At 35.4% G+C, this 23175-nt stretch overlaps 1 protein-coding gene across 2 annotated transcripts in view; it reads right to left on the bottom strand.

Annotated features, from left to right (window-relative positions):
- METAP1D (methionyl aminopeptidase type 1D, mitochondrial) overlaps positions 1-23175 on the bottom strand; it is an 86817-nt gene that overhangs the window by 9697 nt on the left and 53945 nt on the right. Inside the window, exons 2-6 of one of the 2 annotated variants that reach the window (XM_081262229.1) lie at positions 8929-9086; positions 6723-6872; positions 4861-5009; positions 4233-4275; positions 450-613 (exon numbers count right to left, since the gene is read on the bottom strand). In XM_081262229.1, coding sequence (XP_081118355.1) covers positions 450-613; positions 4233-4275; positions 4861-5009; positions 6723-6872; positions 8929-9086 — 664 coding nt within the window. The remainder of the gene's footprint in view (positions 1-449; positions 614-4232; positions 4276-4860; positions 5010-6722; positions 6873-8928; positions 9087-23175) is intronic. The other variant, XM_081262230.1, reaches the window with a different exon arrangement.

Genomic DNA, 23175 nt, shown 5'->3' with positions numbered 1-23175 from the left:
CTTGCTTGAGCCAACAGCTTTTATCTTTGTATCATAGGAATATGTTTCACTTCACTCCTTTATAACATTTAGCTTTTCTCCTTTCTCCTTATCCAAGAGTTGGAATGCTCATCCCCTTCCTAAGCACTTTTTTCCATATTTGGTGTGATTTTGAGTACAGCAACATTATAGACCAATATGTCAAGCTAAAATATAAGATGCCATATAAATATTGTTGGCTATTCCAGTAAGTTTTTTTGCTGACCCTGGTATAATTCCCTTTTAAAAAGTCTTTTTATTTTTATCTTTTTCAACTCAGGGAGAATATTGCAGCCTGGCAGTTCACATAGTGGTATCAGACTGAAATGATGGTTCTGAATCATAAAACATGTCATCAACTTTATACCCAGCCACCAATAACCTTTGTACCATTTGCCAACCCTCCCTTTACTTGTCAGTGTAAGGCTTACCTGATTGTATTTCCAATTACAGAGAAGGGGGCCCCCGCTCTGCAAGCTGCAATTGCTTCATCTCTACATCTCCTGGCAACCTCCACTAACTTTTTACCACATTCATCCACCTTGCCCACCAAAAATGTTTCAGAGGTGTCTCCATGGAAGCCATTGTAATAGACCTAAACGCAGGCAGAAATTTTAAAATATGTCCTTATTTAAAAATCTACTCTCCTAAAGTACACATATTATTCATTTATGTATTTAGTAAACTCAGGTGTTTTACACTCTCAGAATTATACTTATTTGCCTATAAAAAATAAAACAGATACACTGAAACCTTACAGAAAGTAAAAAGATGAAGCCATGTAATGATATGACAAAGTCTAAAAAACACATAAATGGCTAATACATCTATTTCAGCACTATGATTAGAAACACTAGTGTAACATTTTGATTCCTCATTTTAATTTTGAGAACACAAATGTATTTTATTTGGTCACTGTATACAAAAATTAGTGGTCAAATAAAATACACTGACCTACAATTACCAGGATAGATTTAGAAAACTAAGAAGTATTTAACATAGTAAAAAGTTTCCTTAATATCATGAAGATTTATATGATCTTTATTTACCAGTTCTAGAATTGGAAGTGATATATAATGACAAGAAGAAATAAGATAAGACATATTATAATGGATGCTAGGAGAATTTAGTTCTAAGAATTGAAATGGCTCAATATGAGGATGAAACATGTTATAGAAAAAAAAATCCCATGTCCAAAGTGAAGTCTTAATCAAATGTTCCAGATAGCAGAATGTCACTGAAAACACTCTACATGGATTTTTAAAAAATCAGAACAAAACAGAACAGGCTTATGAGAAAAATTACAGAAAATATAATTTTATCAGTCTTCAATGATTCAGAAACCCTACAAGATCTTTAAGTCACCAGATTTATTATTAAAAAAAATCAATGATTACCAAACACTATAATAAATACAGAAGGCAGAGGAGACTGGTTGAATATTGATCCTTGGAGGTAGCATGGGATTTACTATTTTGCATAAATTTGTACTCTTTTTCACAGTTCTTTTTCTCATAAAGTTGAATGCAGAAACTGCTATTAAAGAGATATTTATCTGAATGTTCTGTTTTAATTCTGAATTTATGTTGTAAATCTATATACTATTCTGCATCTTTAAAAATGTTCTCCTATATTCTGTGAGGGAGGCAAGAAAGGACTTCATGAAGATCTCCACTTTATAAGTCGGGACAGACACACAGACAAGTTGCCTTCTAATCAAGTTTTTTTCACAACTGTATCAAATTATCTTAATTACTTTGTTAAAGAATAGTGTTAAATATGTTCATTCCCATTTATTGTCCTTTACAATCTATATACACGAATATAAAATTTGCTAATGAGTAATTTTTCAAGAACATCTGTAACTGTAAATGTTTATGTAACTCTTTAGGTAAAAATGTATTATTTAGAAATTCTATTTGTTTTTCATATATTTACTAGTTTTCAAAATGACTACTTGAAGGATTCAAGTATAATACTTGAATGATTTAGAGAGTTGGTAGCAACATATATAACCAGTGTTTGTATCCAAAAACTATTCTTGTTTTATTCTTCATTTGAGAAATATTATTGAGCAACTACTATAAGTACCACATTGTCTTTTAAAAAATATTCAACTTTTAATAGAAAAAGAAACCTATTTTCTTGTGATGCATACTAGAAGTAAACTATAAAATATAATGAGTATTTTCTGATAAAATTATAGAATCTGGTAATGGAGTCCTTGACTTAACAAAATATTTCATCAGAGGGCTGGGGTTGTGGCCCAGTGATAGAGCACTTGCCTAGCACCTGCACGGCCCTGGGGTCAGTCCTTAGTACCACATAAAAATAAATAAATAAAATAGAGATATTATGTCCAACTAATATTTTAATAAATATTTTAAAAAATTCATTAAACATATAATTTGTTAAAATACTAATGCAGGGCTGGGGATGTAGCTTGGTAGCAGAGCACTTGCCTAGCAAGCATAAGGCCCTGGGTTCAATACCCAATACCGAAGAAAATAAAAAAGATACTAACCTATGTTTCCTAGGTTCCTTCACATTTCTAGACACTTGGAATTTCACTTTGCTTTATGAGTTTTGTTAACAACTGAAATAATTTAAAATTTAAAAACAAAATTACTTATTAAAAGAATCTAGAAAAGTAATAAAATATTCTCTTTGGACACATTTGAAACAGTATGGAAGAATATGCTGATTTCATTCAAGCAGCAATAGTTCATTAGAGGGTGATCAGGTGAGATAATAACACTTTATAAAATACCTCCTACATGATTCTGAGTTGGAAAGATACCAATAGAGTATGTGGAGCAAATGTTCAAGTATTCTAAGTAAAACAAAATAACATAGGAAATAGTATTGGCGATGAAAGAATCCTTGGCTATATATCCTTATACCAGCTGATATGAAGAAAAAAGGCTGAATTAACTCAACTAAAAATATGACTGAATTCAAATACTGGATGCCCATTTCTATCTCTTTCCAACTTCCACTTAAGTTTCATGGTCTGGATAAAAAAACAACTATTACTAAAAATATTTTCTCATTAATAGAAACTATTCCTTGAATGTTGTCTATGTCAGCTGGTTCTCATCAGATATTTAAATTGTATTTATTTATTTAAAATGTGTTTATTAATCATGTACAGATTTTATGATCTACATAATCCAAAGGTATCATTACAACAATTTTTAATAAAATGAGCACAAGTCTGAGAATGGTAAAAGGCTAAGAAAATTAGAAAAGGTTAAAGCTTGTACAATTTGAAGTCCCTATGTTGAGTTTAATGAGTACTTGTAGACTATTTTCTTTTTTTTTTTCTTTTTTTTAAATGTTTTTTTTTTAATATTTATTTTAGTTTTCGGCAGACACAACATCTTTGTTGGTATGTGGTGCTGAGGCTCGAACCTGGGTCGCACGCATGCCAGGCGAGTGTGCTACCGCTTGAGCCACATCCACAGCCCTGTAGACTATTTTCATAAACTCACGAATCATAAATAAAAATCTAAAACAAAATAAAATCTGTTATTAAAAAAAATTTTTTTTAAAGGCCATTAACCATTTGGTGAAAACTTAAAAAAGTTCAGAGAGAAAACCACTGTATGCTTTGAGCTCAAGACTCTCTATACCAGAAATGGAACACAATGTTACCTTCAGGGATTTTAATAAATCTAGGGAACACTGCTAGCAAAAGAGTTGCTGTCCAAATAGACTGACACACAGGCCAATGTAGCCCCTAATGACAGAGTAAGATAATGACAGGCCCCACTCAAAATCAGCAGGAAGAGGAAGATCAATCTTGGCAGAGTGAAGGAAAAATGCTGGCTTTCTTCGTGTTAGCTCATCTCATACATATCTAGCTTCAGCAGCTGCCCAGTGCTGTGGTGCTCTGCATTAACTACACAGTGGATCAATAACAATTACACCTTCTCAAAAACATGACACATAGCAGGATTGGGTTGACATTTCACTTAGGCCAACATTGATCTCAGTGCATCTGATTCCAGCCCTAAATTCAAGTCAGGCCTGGGTTTACTTGGAATAAACACAGAGTTAAAGACAAAAAAGGAAACCAGCTGCTTGCGTCTGGGGCTAGAAGTAAACAGCACTTCCACCGGTGCAGTTCACATTTTCAATCCACTCTTCTTCCTGTTGCTACTAGCAATTCTGAAGTTGATCAAAGACTATTTTTTGTATGATTTACTCACCGTGACATCAATGTTGATAATATCTCCATCCTGAAGAGGTCGACTGAAACATAAACAGAAGGAAAGAATGGTGATAGATCTCAATAAAAGGAATAAAAAGTAAATACCTAATGACTACTATCACAAACTCAATGAATTGCAATGATAATTTGGAGTGAAAGAGACATAAATGGAATATCTACATCTGATCTATGTCTTATGTTAGTCACATCAAATTTTATAAAAAATAGATAAAACAAACATATTGCCACTGTTTAAAAAACCACCTATCCTTTAAAAAGATGTACTTATTAGTTATCTCAATGTTATAAAGAACCAAAACAGTAGTTGATAACAAAAAACTTGCCTACATTGGACTTTCACCATATATATGGTAAAAATTGAGGAAAATAAAAGAAATAGTTACTGTACAACTACTGTATATCACATACTGTTTTAACAAATATTAAATGATGGTGTTATATCCACTTTGTAGTGAAATACTTCAAAATTTCTGTTTTATCATAATCAACTTCTGAAGTTTACAGGTGGATTTCAATTGAGCCATAGTATTTTCCAACATACATTATAGATCTTATTTTCATGTTTTAGTTTCCAAAGGAACAATATGTTATCAAAAAACAAATACCTGTCAGGAATACCATGACAGAGTACGTTGTTTACAGAGGTACAAACAGATTTTGGAAAGCCTCCATAGCCTAGAGGTGAGGGATAGGCGTCATGACTGATGATTTCCTGATGAACAAGAGCATCTATCTCTTCAGTTGTCATGTCAACCTATAATATTAAATACAAAAATTATGCAGTGACAGTTGAAGACATTTCCTGTATTTACCAACTATTCCCATGATAACAGCACTTCCATGTGAGATTGTATAGACTTACTATAAAAAACGTGTTATATAATATTTTAATTAATTATGACTAGTGTTACCATCTTCAATTATGCTTTTTTTGATGATTGCGGGGGGCAGGGGTAAATGATAGTATTATGGACTCTTTTTTTTTTTTTTAGAGGAGAGGGAGAGAGAGAGAGAGAGAGAGAGAATTTTTTTTTTAATATTTATTTTTCAGTTCTCGGCAGACACAACATCTTTGTTGGTATGTGGTGCTGAGGATCGAACCCGGGCCGCACGCATGCCAGGCGAGCGCGCTACCACTTGAGCCACATCCCCAGCCCATATTATGGACTCTTAAGAAATAGAAAATTTAAACTCCAGGATCCTCTAAATCATTGTGAGTCATTAAATGACATGAGTCCTTTTTAGCCTGAAGATTTCCACAATATGTCTTTCAGCAATCCTTTTCTCTTTCTCAATAGTTAGTACCATGGCTAATGGAAACTTGAATAAATGCTCCAAAGGATTTTTGGTTTAGACAACAGGTCTGAAAAAGTAGGTCAACCCACACTTTAGTTCAGTGAAACATTACACGGTTTTATAGCAATGGGATGGAAATTAGGGGTCATCATTTAGAAACGCAGTCTGATACATTTTGTAGAGATTTGGTTGTCATTAATCCTGACTTCTTTTATGCCTAAGTATGTAAATGTGTTTAAAACAAATTTCCCCCTTATTAGAAGGTAATCAATTGCTCCCAAACAGAAAAAACTGAAACTGAAGTTTTTGTTTTATTTTGTTTTGTGGCGTTGGGTCTCACTTGAACCAAGGGCCTCATGTATGCTAGGCAAGCACTCTACCACTGAGCTAGACTCAGCCCCTGAAATTGAGTTTAATGAGCACTTGTAGACTATTTTCATAAACTCACAAATCATAAATAAAAATCTAAAACAAAATAAAATCTGTTATTAAAAATTAACTATTTCTCCAATAATTTTCTGTTATTTTATATTCACATTATGCTTAGTTATGTTGCTCTAACAGTTTATTATACAGATGACACAGTAAGTGATTTCACCTTTGAGTCTTCCTAAATTCTGCCCTCCTTTTGGAAACGACAGGCTTTACTTTCTTTCATTATCTCTATGGAGCAGGGTGTTTCAAATTATTATAAAAGAACTAAATCTTGTAGGATTTTTGTATACAATTATATGGCCATTATATCTATAGCTTTGTGTATCTGGTCTGATCTTTCATTGCAGAGCTAATGCAAGAAAATAGGAGGCAAACTACAAGGTAGAATAATTCTTCAAGCATACAGAAATAATGAAGGAAACAAAAGCAGAAATTATAGGCAGGAGTAAGAGGCAAAAGTCAAAGCCGTCTGCCACTGATCAACTTGGATAGGCTGATTTAGCCCAAGGTATTTCTAGAATTCTACTAGTAAAAATTCAATTTGGATTTTAAAATTACCTCTTCAATAAATACATAAAATAATAAGGTCCCTTTCTCCCATCCCAAAGCTTTACTAAATTTTTTGAAAGTGAATTAGATGTGTACAAAACAAAAATTAAGGTGAAAGAGAAAAAAAAAAGAGTGAAAGAGAAGTTGCCCCTTATGGAAGTCACTCTGAGGCTTGGTAAGACACCACCTTTAAACTCTTCCCAGCCAGGAGGAGGACATGACGGGCAAGCTGACAAGCCTGATGAAGCCCTTGAATCTGATCTTCATTCTTAACTTCTATGCTGTCTCCCCAGTCGGGTACAATGCCTGTCGTCACATAGTCTGGCTTCTTTATGTGCTTGAGGAAAAAGGATTGAAAACGAAGATCAGAACCCAGCGCACGACAATGGGATCATTTTTTCGGACACAGCCTCCTGTTTCATGGAGCTCTGCCCTTCCTGCCGGAGCACCGACCTTCGAAGCCAGCACAACAGACCCTCCAGGCTGCCCCCAGTTCCTTCCCCTGCCCTTTTGAACTTAACATTGCCCGTTAGTGCTGCCACTGGATGGTCTGTTAACCTCACCATGCTTTGAGTCAAACTCGACTGAAGTAGACTTCTGGTCAAAACAAACAGTAGTTTTCTTTTCTTCCTCCTCCCAACCCTGTTGGAAGCATATCACCATTGATGAAAAATAGCACCAAGCTTCCAAGTTGCCAAATGGTTAATTAAAATTAAAAGGCACTTTCATCTTCTTAACACAAAGATCAAATTTATGCAAGGGAAGCTCCCAACACCCTCTCTCAATGAATATTTGTAAAAAGGCTGACTGTCAAGTCCATGGAAGCCTATTACACATACACTTTTCTTGCACTTGGCAACCCTACTCAGAGTTTAGAGAATAAAACAAAACAGCTTCCTTTTCTTTTTTGCCTGAGTACATAAAAAATTACCTAGAACATTTTCATCATTTGTCAAGGACAAAAGGCACCCCCCAAATTTAAAAAAATTCAACCCTGATCACTCTTGTAGACACCATCCTCCACCACTTACCTAAACCCATTGGCATATTCAGGAAATAATACTATCCTCCACAGAACTTCTTTTAGTCCAGAGGTTTTGTACAGCCCTTTTGTAAGTTATTTATAGCAATTGTACATAAGCATTGTTTAACAGAACCCAGTAAGATGCCACAGCAGTTTGGGACAGGAGGGTGAGGGAGATAACACCATTCAATGGGGACATCACACAACTCTGGAAAGGCTGCGATTAAGGCTCTTCTCTTTGTGAAGAGTGCCATGCTGGGTTTTAGGATCTTCTCTTATTCTCCAGTCAGAGGGGCTTTTCTGATTCAAGCAACAGCACTGCCTGGGCTGCCACAGCTGAGCCCTGAAGAAGCATCTACTCTATTCCAGCCATCCCACTAATGCCCACAGCTCACCAGGTTTCCCCCTAAACAGCCTGTGATCTTGTCTGTATTCTGGCTCTATAACCTGGCAGAGAGGATATCGGGTTGTTCTTGAAATTGATTGATATGTCTAAAAGAATCCTTTTACCTATCTGGCAATTTCTTTTTCTTTTTCCTAAGGAAAAGTAATGTCAATTTTGTGACTAATACCAAATACTCGCTCTCACTATGATGGCCAGGCCTCAGCCAAGCCAGGAATGTACTCTGGGCTCTGGTGGTCTTTCTTTTCTCATGAGCTCCTACAACAAAATGGGCCATTCACCTTCAGGAGGTAAAACATTCTTAATATGGGTTCGCTGTTAAACATTTTTAAAAACTGCAAAAGGAAGAAAGCAGTGGTTTTGTGACAAATTCATATTTCTTTTAGCTACTCTTACTAAATGACCCACACAGCTCCTTTATATTTCATTTTGAAAAATGGTCAGATTGTCTTTCCACAGAATTGCAATCTCTGAAAAAAAAAGTCAACAATGCTCTCAAATAAGATATTTTATTTAATCTACTCTAAAGGACAATTCAAAGATAGCAGCACTAATGAAATGGAAAGTATAAGAGCAAGCTTTTAAAAAAAATCCAGTGTGTTAGTTTCATGTAATCTCTCTTGAATCATCCCAATTTTATAGTTATTTTCTGTCCTAAAAGTTTGGAAACCACATATGTATAGTTTTTATCTTCATGTTAGAAATTTAATATATAAAATTTCAGGATAGAAATTTAAATTCTAAACAAGCTAAGCAGTTCTACACTCAGAGCTTTCTTTTTAAAAATTAATGTTCTAGAACTACAGGATGTTAAAACTTCTCACATCATAATTTTAAATCACGAACCAAGTTTTAAATTATGACTTAAATGGCCTGGAAATCAAAGGTGCAAAAAACATTTGATCACTTCTGCAGTCAATCTTTATCTTGGCTGGAAAAAGCAGCAGATAATAGGCAATACCGTACCTTAGGAACTGGATGCGATGGAGAAACTGCAGCCGGCACAACTATACTGTGTGAAATATCTCTTTGTCTTCGAAAAAAGAAATTTCTTCTTTGTTGACTGCTTGACTGCTTGTGTAAGTAGATACGATTGAGTGGTGAAGAGAAAATTCTATGACAACCTATGAACAGAAATGTATTTTAAGTAAAAACAAAAAAAGAAAGAAAAAGAAAAAGAAAAAATAAACAAAACTAACAGTGCTTGCACTTGAAGGTGTTGTGTTGTTGCCTACTAAATCATTATTCTAATCCTTTATTGAGTCAAAAAGGAAAAGCCCCAAACAGAAAGGAAAGCAACTGTATTCCAAGTTCTAGTACAAGAGTAGCACAGCATATTTATTAGCTAATACTATGTTTACATAAATGCCTGACAATGGAAAACTCTACTGTAATGGGAAACAAACATATAGAAACATGTGCTAAACACCAAGTCTGTAAAAAGAACAATTTCTACTGTGGTACGTTGTGTGACAATGTCCAGGATAACCCTAGAATTCAGGGCACTATTTTGATGGCTTTATATTCTTTAAAGCCATTTTCATTTCAAGAATCAGAGACAAATTGCCAGCTGCACTTTTGCCCTCCATAGGATTACAGTGTGTTAAGTTCATGTGCATCAAGGCATTATACTGAAATTCATTGTGATGAATGCTCAAATCAGAAAAAGACCAAATAGCAAAAATGTAGGTATAACCCTGAAAGCAAATGGACAGAGGGCCCTAAAGTAGTCACAACAGGAATTTAGAAATATCTATCAAAATTTTAAATGCACATATCTTTTGACTCAGCAATTCATCTCCCCAGACTTTATCCTGTGGATGTTATGCAATGATGGATGTGTGAAGATGTACCATCACTGAAACACTGTTTTGAGTGAAAAAAAAAAAAAAAAAAGGAAACTACCTAAATGTTTCTAAATGGGAAACATCAATGGGGACTTGGTTAAACATTATAGCACACTTACACAATTGAAAACTCTGGGATTGTTAAAAAGAATAAGCTAAGTCATCTCTAAGTATCGACAAAGAAAGAGGTAATAATACATTGTTAGGATAAAAAGTAAATGCTGAAAAGTCCATAAGAAGCCTACACAAATTTGGGAAAGTAGGGACAGTGCTGGGAATCAAACCCAGGGCTTTGATCATGCTAGGCAAATGCTCCACATCTGAGCTATGTCCCACATCCCCTATAAGAAGCTCATGAATGTAAAAAGCTGTATACTTATTTATATAAGCTTGTACATGCCTATAAAATTTCTGGAAATGAATATTTATCAATAGTGGTTATCATGTGATTAAGGCTAGAGGTGGGAACACATTTTGATTCATTTTATTTTCTTCTATACTATTATATATTTGAAACCATCCACTTGCATCACAATTAGTTAAAACATTTTTAGTTTAAAAAAGCTCCAACAAATCACAACTACATGGCAGGAGTTGGCAAACACAGCCTATAGGCCAAACTCTGGCCTACTTGCCCCTCTTTTTATACAGCCAAAGACTTAAAAAAATAAATAAAAATTTTTAAAAATTACATTTATAAGTAGTTGAAGGAAATCAAAAGAGAAATACTTTGTAACACAAGAAATTACATAAAATTTCAGTTCCTATAGCTACCCTTATTCACTTATAATTGTTTATGGCTGATTCTGAGCTACAGTGATAGAGTTCAGTAGTTGTGACAAAGATATATGGCCAACAAACATAAAATATTTACCATAAGGCCATTTATAGAAGTTTGCTGAGTCCTGCTCTAGAGCACTGGTTCTCACAATGAGGTTCTCAGATGAGCACTATCAGCAACACATGGGGAAAAAAATGCAAATTCCAGGCCTTCTCCTCCATCTACTGATTCAGAAGCTCTGAGGGTGAGGACAACAATCTGTACTTTAACAAACTCTTGGGGTGATCTGCCTGTACCTCTGTGCTTGAGAACTACTGGCCTAGAGTAACATTTCAGCTGTGAAACTTAAAGGAAACACTAACTGCAGGTGAGTATTGGCCCCCAAACTCAGGATCTCTCATTGACAAGGGAAAAGGCACTGATGCAAACAAACTCCAGTGGTCAGTAAGTCAGGATCAAAAATTTCATTCAATTATGTTTTTCTGTAAAGTTGAAAGTAATACTGCTGAATCAAACTGAATCAAACTTACAGGGGTATTTTGGGTACTTTTTTTTTTTTTTTTTTGCAGTGCTGGGGACTGAACCCAGAGCCTGGCATATGCTCAGCACATGGTTTACTGGTGAGCACATGGTCTATCACTGAGCCACATTATCAGTCCCCTTGGGTTTGGGGTACCTATTTTAAACAATTCCAAAACAAGATACAAGGTCAGAAACATCATATCTTTAAGTTGTTATTGAGACAAGGTCTCTATATGTTGCCCAGGCTGGTCTTGAACTCATGGGCACAAGCTGTCCATCTTCCTCAGCCTCCCAAGTAGCTGGGACTATGGGCAAGCACCACCACATTTGACTTAAAAAAAAAAAAAAGAGTTACTTGACAGTAGTGGGTACCTTATTTCCTAAACTATGTTTCCCTAATGACCCCAGGATTGTCAACTGACATGTGAGTGGTGGGAAGTGTCTTAGGAAAAGAAAACAGTGGAAAAGTAGAAGTCTAGACTTTTGACTTTGCTCCTCTTATTAGCTCTATGGTCCTGAAAAAATGTCTTCTTTTGGATCTCAGGTAATAATTAATTGGAATAAGGAATATGAAAATTCCTTGTATTCTGCAGATACCCAGTAAAGATACCCTTCAAGAATGTTTAAAATGTAAAATGGAAAAGAAAACATGGGCTCCACTATAGCTTGTAATACTGAATGTCAATTAACCGTATAAGGCACTTTACATCTTAGCTTATTAATCTTCACAAGAACCTACAGATTGTGTTTATTACTCCAGTTGAAGATACAAAGATACACAGTAAGTGCTAAGGTTGAGGGAAAGCAGGTCAACTTGCCTCCACGAAGTATATTACTTCTCTCACAGGCTCAAGAAAAAAAATGAGCAGGTTGCAATGGTGCATGCCTGTAATCCTAGTGACTCAGGAGGCTGAGGTAGTGGAATCGCAAGTTCAAGGCCAGTCTCAGCAACTTAGCAAGGCCCTAAGCAACTTAGCAAGACCCTGTTTCCCTGTTTCAGAATAAAATTTTTTTAAAAAGGCTGTGATGTGGTTAAGTACCCTAGGTTCAATTCCTAGTACAAAAAAAAAAAAAAAAAAAAAAAAGAGCAAATACACATGGAACTATTGTATTGTTACTATTATAATTTTCCAAAAGTGGTGCTGGTTTGACCTAATCTATCCATTCCTTTAAGCCAAGCTCTCTTTGTTGACGAACACAAAGTGAGGCAGTGAGGTAGTTGACAGAAGTTAGTTGGGCAGTCTGTGGATATGGAATGGAAAATTTGGAGAAACTCAGGTGGAAATCAATCCATGATCGTGTCCCCTAACTGCATTTCTAGGCAGGAGCACATACAAGACACAAAAGACAACACAAAAGAAAAACTCTGAGAAAAGTATGTATTATGCTTACTGTTAACAATGACGATACTAACAAAAATAATAATAGTGATTCATATTTAGTGACTACTTTCTCTGCTTAAGCTGAGTGCCAGGTGTCTACATATATTACTTCTTACCAACTGTCAGGTAGGCAGGTCACTATTTTATAGATGAGGAACTAAGGCTCTAATCTCTAGTAATAATTGACCAGACCCCAGGCTAAAGCCCTCCAAGTTCAGACCCAGGGCTGTGTCTGCCATTGCAAGCTGTCTCCCAACAATGTTCAGCAGCTCTATAAGTCCTATTAGTTAGCAAGCTTAGTAGATAATGCTACTTCCAGGGGTTGGATTTTAAGGAAAGTTTTTTTTTTTTTTTGGGAGGGAGGGGACCAGGGATTGAACTCAGGGGCACTCGACCACTCAGCCACACCCCCAGCGCTATTTTTTATTTTACGTAGAGACAGGGTCTCACTGAGTTGCTTAGTACCTCGCTTTTGCTGAGGCTGGCTTTGAACTTGCGATCCTCTTGCCTCAGCCTCCCAAGCCGTTGGGATTATAGGTGTGCACCACTGTGCCCGGCTAGATTTTTTTTTAAATCATGAAAAATATATCATATGGAGATTAAGATTTAGAGTGAAGATATTTTTCATGAAAATTCGTAGAGATGATCTAATCAGGAGGCACTGTAGTAGTGAAAAGAGCATGAACTTTGAAGACAGACAAGTCTGAGTTTTTCAAAACTTCTTGAGTCCCACTTTCTTTGCTATTAAATGGGAATTAAAGTGCTCTTCCTACCATGAGGCCGATGTGAGCATTACCTAAAAGAATATATATGTAAACCATTTACAAAATGTAGGTGTTCCATAAATGTCCATTTATTTTCCTCTCTTCTCTGTGGGGCCTCTAAATTTATTCTTTCATTTAACAACAAATGTATCTGCTGAACTTTTGTGATGTGCCACACTCTGGAAGCAAGGAAAACAGTGGTGAATAAGGAGACTTGGTTCTTGCTCTCAAGGAGCTATGTTCTTGTAGGGGCCTTGAGGCAGACAATAAACACATCAACGATACATTAGATTATATCAGATGGTGACAGAAGTAATGAAAAACAGGGCCAGAGTGACACAGCACTGAATGGCACCTTAAGAGGTGAAGTTGTCCTCTCAATCCTGTCAGGAGTCCTGTCATTGACACTGACTGACAGAGAATTTCCTGGTTCCAAGATCTGTGCAGAGCACTTCACAGATGTTTACCCATGAAGATCTAAGGGCTTAGTAACATGAAAAAATTGTACTCAGACTCCTGGAGGTCCCAGCAGCTCTAACATGTGTGCCTTCCTTTGGCAACATTTGATTGTCACGCTACATTCCAGGTAATGGGATGATGTAGCTTCTGGTCAATTTTAGGACTCATAAAATTATTTTTTTTCAATGTGGCCAATTACACAAAGGAGACATCATCATTATGTTAAGTATTATCAAGTTTGAGTACACAGTATCATGAGGGAATCTTTTCTATATTCTTAAACTTGAAGTATGAAGTACTCAGTTCTCTACTGGGAGAAGCTTTTGAGACATTCACTTTTGGATGCCAACCAACCTATTCTACCAAATGACAGACTCACTGTCAAAAAGTTGAAAGTACACCAACATGTGAATGGATGGCAAAATTCTAAGCATCAGAAACTCAGTCTGAACATAGATAATTTATTGACGGTTTTGGTTCTGCAGGGTACTCAGCAATTCCACTTTTATAAGATACTTTTGTATTTGAAGCAAGATCTTTTCTTTCAATCTAATAAAGGACACCCTATACATGTTGTCAAAAGTTAACAGGATAATAAGGTACCATACCGTGTTTATTCCACTAACTATTCATTATAAACCAGAAAAAAAAATCTAGTGTTTTTACAGGTGAAATGAACAAATGGGCTTAAGTCATGTTACCTTCAGAAGATAATGGTCCTCCAATTAGCCTTGGTGGTGGGGAGCAAAGATGGGATATCGTTGGTCCTATTTATCATATTGTAATTAATAAGTAGTAATTAAAATTTCTAAATGTAGAATGAGAAAAAATTAAAATCCAAGCTCCCATTTTATTCAGGGTCACAGAAAGGATACCCAAACTATAGTTTCTGAATATATAACACTGTAGAAAAGGTCTGTTGAGTTTTCTAAATATTTCTTTGCTTTATAAAAGCACCACTGATATAACAGTATCTAACTTTCAACTTATTATTACTGTCATGTTAGAACTTATTTGGTGCTCAATGACCATCCTCAAAGACTGAAGAATCAGCAAAGTCCCATCAGACCTGTCCTCTTTGCACTGTCATTCACCTAGGACCTACAGCACACCCTCCTTTGGTAAAGCGATTTGGGGGAACAAGATGCAGGTGTGCACTAATAAATGTAAAGGGCAAGTGGACTAATCTGAAGTTCAGGAGATGCCCAAGGGAAATTAGCAGAAAACTCAGGAGAGCAGGGGAGCCCAGAGCAGCAAGGGGCTGCTTGGTACTAATTTGATCTTGAAAATGATGATCACACAGTGTTGTTACTGATGATTGCCTAACAGAAACTCTACATAGGGTTGGCATGGGCAGTAAAGCTATACGTTATTTGTTATGAATACTAGAATATTTACTGTTATCAAAGGTAATGATAAGAATTATTTTCAGTGTCATAAAAATTCTATCAGAGCCTAGTTTGAGCTGAACGCTGAAAATTATAGGCGACTGCTTCTTTCCCTTCATAGAGGAGCACACTGTGCAGCCTGAATGTCTCTTGAAATTGCTATATGTCCTCTGGATACTGCTACACATTTTAAATTTGTATTTGGAATGTAAATCTAGGTTATGGTTTTAAATATTTTCATATTTGGTAATAACATCAATTTCCAAACGCTGCCTTTTATTTCGCTTTACAGATTGTCTGAAAGGTGGGACTACAGAATACAAGTATGCTGGAGGGAGGAGTACATTTTAAATAACTAATGGTGCTGCACACAACATGCCCTATATTTATTGGCCTCTTACTCAGGGTCCATTTTAATTGTTATCTGCTCATGCATTCTATACCACATAATGAAATGCTTCCATTTCACCCACTGAGCCCTGGGTTTTTATGTGCACCTTTACTAATGACCCTTAATTAAGTCGATTTTACCCTTGAAAATGTGAGTTTTCTTTTGGTCAACAAGTATTTTTAAGGGATCGGTCTGAATGAACTTTCCAAGAGGCATTTTAAATGCTTATTATTTTAAGCAGTTGTAAACTGAACAAAGTACATTTGTACTCAAGTGTGGGCTACCAACACCTATATTTTTCATTGTGCGTTTCCAGGGAAGCACTTTCACCCTGCAGCGTGCCATCAATCCTCAGTTAGGTTTCATTTCAGAGGGATCAAATATCTGGGTAGAAAACAACACAATAAAGTAGCCTGGTACTACTTTACATTAGCTAACAATGTCAACCAGAGATAATAGGTAATTTAAAAGACACCCTGTAAAATGTCTTACTGAATATATTTTTTTCATAATGATCAGCAAATGCCAAAATCTAGTAACAAAACTATTATTTATAGCATATTAACATCTAATTGATTTTACAAATGGAGGCAATTATTTTGGATGAAGGGAGGAATGCCTGCCAGATTTAAATGATTTATGATTACCAAGAGAGAAAGCAACAATGTTTTGCTAATTCATTTTCAAATATGGTTCTTATACTCATTGATAATTTTAAACTAAATGATTGCTTAAATAATACATTAATATTAGCAAAAAACAAAAAACAAAACTAAACTAAAAACAGCAACTGACTTTGTTTGTGACAGCAATCTGATATATATTTTTACTGTTTAAAAATGATGCCTCCTACTAGGCTCAAAAGGGACCATACAATAGGAATACATTTTCCAAGTGCTGATTTAGAACCACGGAAAGATCACACTTCATGAACTCCAACCAATTACCCAGAGTAGGAGTACCGGCTCTTATATTGTGTGCTTCAAGTCCAAGAGAACACTGCAAATGCATTACGCCTCATATTTCTTGACCTAAAACACTGTCTGCTTGAAAGGTGTCATAACTTGTACAAATGTTGTGAAAGAAAAATTAAATAGTCTGTATCACTGAATATAACTCTTTCATTGATTTTTGTAATCTCCTACTAAGTTGCACATGTTTCAAAAGTAGGTGAGGAAAAAAATGAAGGTTCCTTCCCATTTCAAGACAACTATAAAGTAGAAGAGAAGCTCACATTTCACAAGGCATAACCTGTGTATTTGTTGAAGCACACACACACACACACACACACACACACACACACAACACTAGGGAATGCCCCAGGCTGGAGCAGATACTGACTGGGCAAAGCTAAAGGACAGGGCCCTTGAAACTAAACAAAAGCAAATTCATTCAGTTGACAGATGTTGATTACATCAAAGCAACAAGGAACTCCCCTAACTCCCAATTTTTAAAAAACAATTAATACTGCTCTACAATCCACACACTAAAGACAAAGTGAACTTTTTAAACCAATCATAATAAACATTATTAAATTTGTTTCCAAAGAGTTTCAATTCAGCTAAGGACCATTCTAGTGTTTTCAGCTGTGGACTTCTCCAAACAGTGGTTTATTCATTCCCATGGACATGTCTGGGAAGCCAAGACAGGCATGCCATCAGCCCCTTCCTTCCAGGGGTTAACTGCTCTGGCTGCCAAATAAAATACAGAGTGAGCCATGTAATTATGGAGACAGTCAAAGGGCAGGCTCTATTTTGAAATCTATTTGCACAGACAAGGTCTTCCAATTGAACTTACAGGAAACAAGCTGGTAAAGAGCCTCCTTTCTCCCAGATGCTTTCCACACTTTTTCTCCAATTCAGGAAATCATGGCTATGGACAACATACACCACTGCTTCCTGGATTTCAAGCTAAGATGCTGTTACAGACAGAAGACTATATCTGTTTCACAAACCTATAAGAATAATTTGGGAAGACCTAATTACCAGTACTTAGAAATGGCCTCTGGATGATAAAGCTACAGTGTTTATTAAGCATTTCTAAAGAGGATGCAGGCCCAGTTGGTATGCAGGTGTTGGAAAACAGCTCATTTTCTTTAATGCTCAAAATAAAGCACATGGTTGAGTATAACATATACTGGCACAAATACTTGTCTGAAATAAAGATTCTACTTCACATCCAACAGTATTGTCCTTGTAGTTATTTATAGCAAAGACTGCTACAATAGTCACAAAGACTCCACGGAAATAAAAAGGAAATGTGTACAATATTGTAAGAGATTAGTCATAACTCAATTTTATGTTGAAACATAAGAATTCATTCTAGTTGCTTAATGCTCTAAGTTGGCAAAAAAACATTTTTTTGAGGCACTGGGGATTGAACCCAAGGAGACTTTACCATTGAGCTACATCCCTAGCTCTTTTTATTTTGAGACTCCCTCATTTGCTCAGGTTGGCCTTGAACTTGTGATTCTCTTGCCTCAGCCTCCCAAAAAGCTGGAATTCTAGGCATGCACCACTATGCCTACCTGAGTTGGCAATTTCTATAAGAACGCATCATTTGAATACTAAAATAGGATTAAAACTAAATGGTCAAATGATGGACACTAGTCTGTGGAACTCATCATGAAGCCATAACACAAAGCCTGGAGTCCTGGTTCTAGAAAAGATAAACTGAAAGTCAGTCACACTTAGGGCACTTCTGGGAAAGGAAGGGGGCAGCCTGGGGGCACCCTCTTCTAATAATAACAACATTCAAGAATGGTCCCCAGGTCAGAGCAAAACATGACCTTCCCCAAGGCTTCATCAGGAAGTTGGCTCTATGCTACATCCCTCCTCCTTTTTAAAATTTTAATAGCAACAAGTAGAGTATAACATCAATAATAAGCTCAAAAATGGTTTAGGAAAATACTTTATTTTATTTCTTTACAAAAGTTGAATCTGAACTATGCATTAATATATACCACCAGAACCCAAGGATTTAGTTAAGCAAGAAGCATTTCCCTCCTCTTTGGGAAAACACACACACACACACACACACACACACACACACACACCGCGATTGGTCTAATCTAGAAACACAGATCAATAAACATCCCTACTTAATAATATAGACTTGTGCTTATGGGCCCAGGAAAAAAATCTTTTAGGCTAGCTCAACTATAGGTCAGAGAAGAATGCCAAAGACTACAGTAAGAGCTCAAAGTGTAAGCAGATCACATGGTGGACCAGTGGGAATTACAAGGACATGATCAATTTGTACAAAGAAATAAGACTGTTTTATTAAGTGTCTTCATTTAAGATAAGAATATTTACTTCACAAAATTTAAATATAAATTCATCTTTATAATCAGAAAATATTGAGTCACACTGAAATGGTGTATGCTGAGCAAATCCCATTGTGTCTCAGCTAAAGTTTAGAGAAAAGCAGCTTTTTAGCACTTCAACAATACATATACTCAGGCAACTTCTTGGACAAAGAAATACTGTATCCTTCCAGGGGAAATAAAGGAGCTGTTTATTAGAGCTGTGGTTAAAATGTAATAATTCATTCCAGTTGAGCCCTGTGAAAAATGTCATCAAAATATCATTTTCTTTGCTAGATTTTCTGGATGCCGTGATATCATTTAAATACAGAATAAAAGACAAGTTCTAATCAGAGTAGAAGCACAACAACAAAATGAACCAAAACCAAAACGCTGTCAAAAGAACAGGAAGGAATTTCACCCAGTCCTGGTACCCAGGGAATGCACACTTCTAGGTTAGTGTGGAACATCTGGCAAATTTCAACTTTACAAAGTCTCTCAAAAGAAACATTCCTGTTACCTCACACACTTCAGTTAAAGAAGAGGAAGATAGAACAATTTTTATTAAAGCACATTAATAGGAACCAGAAAGGGCAATTTCACAGAAATCACACATGGAATTCAATTTTAGAGAATGTCCATATAAAAAAAGTCATATTTTAAAAAACAGATGTAGTAAGAAAGTCCTTATTTAATTCTTAAAAAAAAAGACTACCCAAAATACTATTGTCATGTAAAATGCTACTTAAATTATTAGTTATTCTGAATTTAAATACACAGTATTAGATGATATGGGAACCTACAGTTTCTGATCAAAGGAACAGTTTTAATATGAATATTTTAAAAGTGTATTAAGGCATTTGAAAAGAGCATAACTTTAGTCCTTGTTTTATAATGGTGTCTATATGGAACATGCCATATGTATACCATTAGATGCCTGCCTGCCTGCCTGCCTGTCTTCCTTTCTTGCTGATGAGTCATTTAAAGTTATTGATGTATAAGAAAGCAATTGTTATAAAATAGCTCAGAGTTTTAACCAAAACTGTGGTAGCAATACCAAATGCAAAATATCTCCCCCAACCCTACATTTAATACATTCCTAAGTATGTCTTCACTGTACAACTTCAAATGAAAGGCATGAAATAAAACATTTGAATATTATTTTGACAGTTTTGGGAATTTTGTTTCTGCTGCATTACCAGGCAATAGGAATAGTAGGTAGGTAGGTCAATAATCATGACCTAAAATGACAAAAGCCAAAGCTTCAAGAAAATAATATATTTCCAAGCTTTTATAGTTGAAATTCTACTGATTCAAGACAAGCAAAGATCACTCATCCAGGAGTTATTTTCAATCAGGAAAATAAAGAGAAAATACATAGTAGCCTTTTTGGTAAAGAAAAACTCTATAAATTTTCTGAAGGCAGACTTTTGGACTTCATATTGCCACAAATAATTTTACATTCAATTCAACTAGATAAACTTGGTTAACCAAATGAATAAATAATCACCCATACTTTTAGGTTTTAAAGCAAAAAATTCAATGTATTAAAATGGTATAGAATTAAAAGGGGGAATTCCACAGAAGCCTGTTTATAATCTGGCCCTTCTTTTTTTTTTAATATATGAATAGTTAACTATTTTTTTGTACTAAAGATCAAAAATTTAAAAACTTCACCACTACCAACAAGAAAATGTGTACTTTTTATCTGTGTGTAGCAGGCTGCTTCTCATATCTGAAAACACAAGATTACTTGAAAACCTTAGCTGACCAAAATTATTCACACTTAGTAGAATGACAATTTTATGTCTTCTTTATACTAATGTTTTCAATATTGCCAAAGTACTCAAATATCTGATGTATAAAATATTAAAAACATATTTACTGTCTAATGTGAGGTGTATTGAACATTTTTTGAACTGCACATCTACCAGGATGTTACAAAAAAAAAAAAAAAAGCCAACCACCAAATACCTAGTAAAACATAAAAAATTGGGGGGGGAGTAGGAAATAGTGTGGAATTTAAAACACTTTATACTTTGCTTGTGAATGTATCATGGGGGCTTTCTTCTAAAAGATGTGCCTTCCTAATTATATTTACTTGAGTTCTTGCTTAAATTGGATTTTCTTCTCTGAGTACTCACTGGTTTACCTGAATATATTAGTTAATCTCTAAAACTTAGTCTCCTCCCTATTTGTTATCAGGAATAATATTTCCCTACCATGTTGCTATGATAATTGTATGATATGATAGCTAGAAAGCAATACAAAGTAAACCCTCAATAAATGATAATTACTACTATCATTGGTAGCTGACTGTGGCACGTTTTAAAATCAATAGGTAGAAACCAGTCTGAATTTTAAAACGTGCTTTTGGATAATCCACAAAGTAAGTAAATTTCAAAGTAATCATGAGATCCTAGATGGTTCCCAGAGCTGCTATTTTAAAGCTACACTATCTACAGCATTGGATCTCTTCTGACTTCATCATAGGGCCACCCTAACCATCAAACAACACTGAAGATGTAAAAACACTTTACGAACTGAATAACATCTGATGATTTTAGTGTACTGAGAGAAAGCATTTGTTTGTTTGTTTGTTTTCTGAGAGTTCCTGATGGAACCTTGCTAATATAGTGATGGTTAATGGGGAGTTCTAGGGAAACTCTTCTTTCACTCATAGAGGTAAAGGCCCTGGATTTTCTCAAGACTTATACCCTTCTTAACATAACCATGTACAGAATAGCTCTTAAATTGTGCAGCAGGTGGGTTGGGAGAAACCACATTATAGAAATATTCCACCTTTCGTGAAAATATTCCCTATAAAGGTCTGCTTGGGAGGCTGAAGCAGGAAGATTGTGAGTTCAAAGCCAGCTTCAGCAAAGGTGAGGCTCTAAGCAACTCAGTAAGACCCTGTCTCTAAATAAAACACAAAAAAGGGCTGGGGATGTGGCTCAGTGATCAAGTGCCACTGAGTTCAATCCCTGGCACTTCCTCCTCTCCCCAAAAGAGTTAAATCCAAATGCTGCTTTTTCTCCTCCACCCCCCCAACCCCCAGGGTGGAGGACAGAACCCAGGGCCTAGCATATGCTAAGGCAAGTGCTCTACTTCTGAGTCACACCTCCAGCCTCTAAATGCTATTTTTATTCAGTTACTAAATAGTATCCAGTCAATTTTGCAGTGCTTAGCCATGAAACATTATGTTGTCCTCAGTAACCTTAGTAAATTAAAGTCTGCAAAAATTTAAACATATTTGTCTTGGTGTACAATGTTTAACAGAAATATTCTAAAGCTCACCAAACCTTATTGTTGAAAGGTACCAAGAAGTCTTCTTTGCATAAAAATTCCTGTTTATTAGACAGTGATACAGAAAGAACTTATTTACATTTCAAGCACTACCAACATACATCATTTATGACAAAAAAGGCAAGCACTCCATAAGAAATGCTCAATCACTGTCAATCACAAACACTAAAATATACATAAACCAAAGCACACGGTGTGAACTGTATTAAATTCAGCTAAACACAGAATTATCAACAGAACAAACAAAAAACAAATAATTATCAGTGACTCACAGTCATATTTACACAATACACAAAGTAACTTGGAAAGGTGTAACCATGGAAACCTGATAGCCTAAATTCATTGCCTTTAAATTTTGCATTTACTTAAATGCTGTGCAAATGATGTCCTTACAAAGTTTTAAAAAGCTGTCAAAGCTTATCTTTGTTATCAGATCATTGATCAAAATAGTTTCAACTGTAAATTGGTTGTCTTTAAAATTATTCAAAGACCAGTTTAATAAAACTAGGATAAAAAGTCAAACAATTTTTTTTCAGAAAACCATTATTTTTACAACCACTGATTAGCAATCAAAAAAACAACTATTTATAATAAATCCTATAATAAACAAGTAATATTAAAACATACTTTGACAGAAAGACTTTTCTTAAACTCACACTGTGTGGAATGCAACCACCCCTACCTCCTCTAACTGCTAAAACAGAAATACATTAGCTGTTTTGGTTTCTAAAATGATTTTCACTAACAGTTAACATTGATTAGTGTACTATTTAATGCTATAGTTAGTTTCAATGTGTTATATTTTATTTTATAACTCAAATATCTAAAACATTATTTTGTAGTTCACTGGATCCCACACTTTTTTTTTTTTTTTTAATAAAGTGTTTGTTCACTATTTTATTTTTTATTTATTGGCGGACACAACATCTTTGTTGGTATGTGGTGCTGAGGATCGAACCCGGGCCGCACGCATGCCGGGCGAGCGCGCTACCGCTTGAGCCACATCCCCAGCCCCTGGATCCCACACTTAAAGATATAATGTTCAATGGTATTTCGTTATGTAGATGAG

Source organism: Spermophilus citellus (assembly GCF_964194105.1).
Source record: "Spermophilus citellus genome assembly, chromosome: 11".
Lineage (NCBI taxonomy): Eukaryota > Metazoa > Chordata > Mammalia > Rodentia > Sciuridae > Spermophilus > Spermophilus citellus.
Note: the sequence above shows the minus strand (reverse complement) of the source record. Positions and strands in the feature narration are given on the sequence as shown.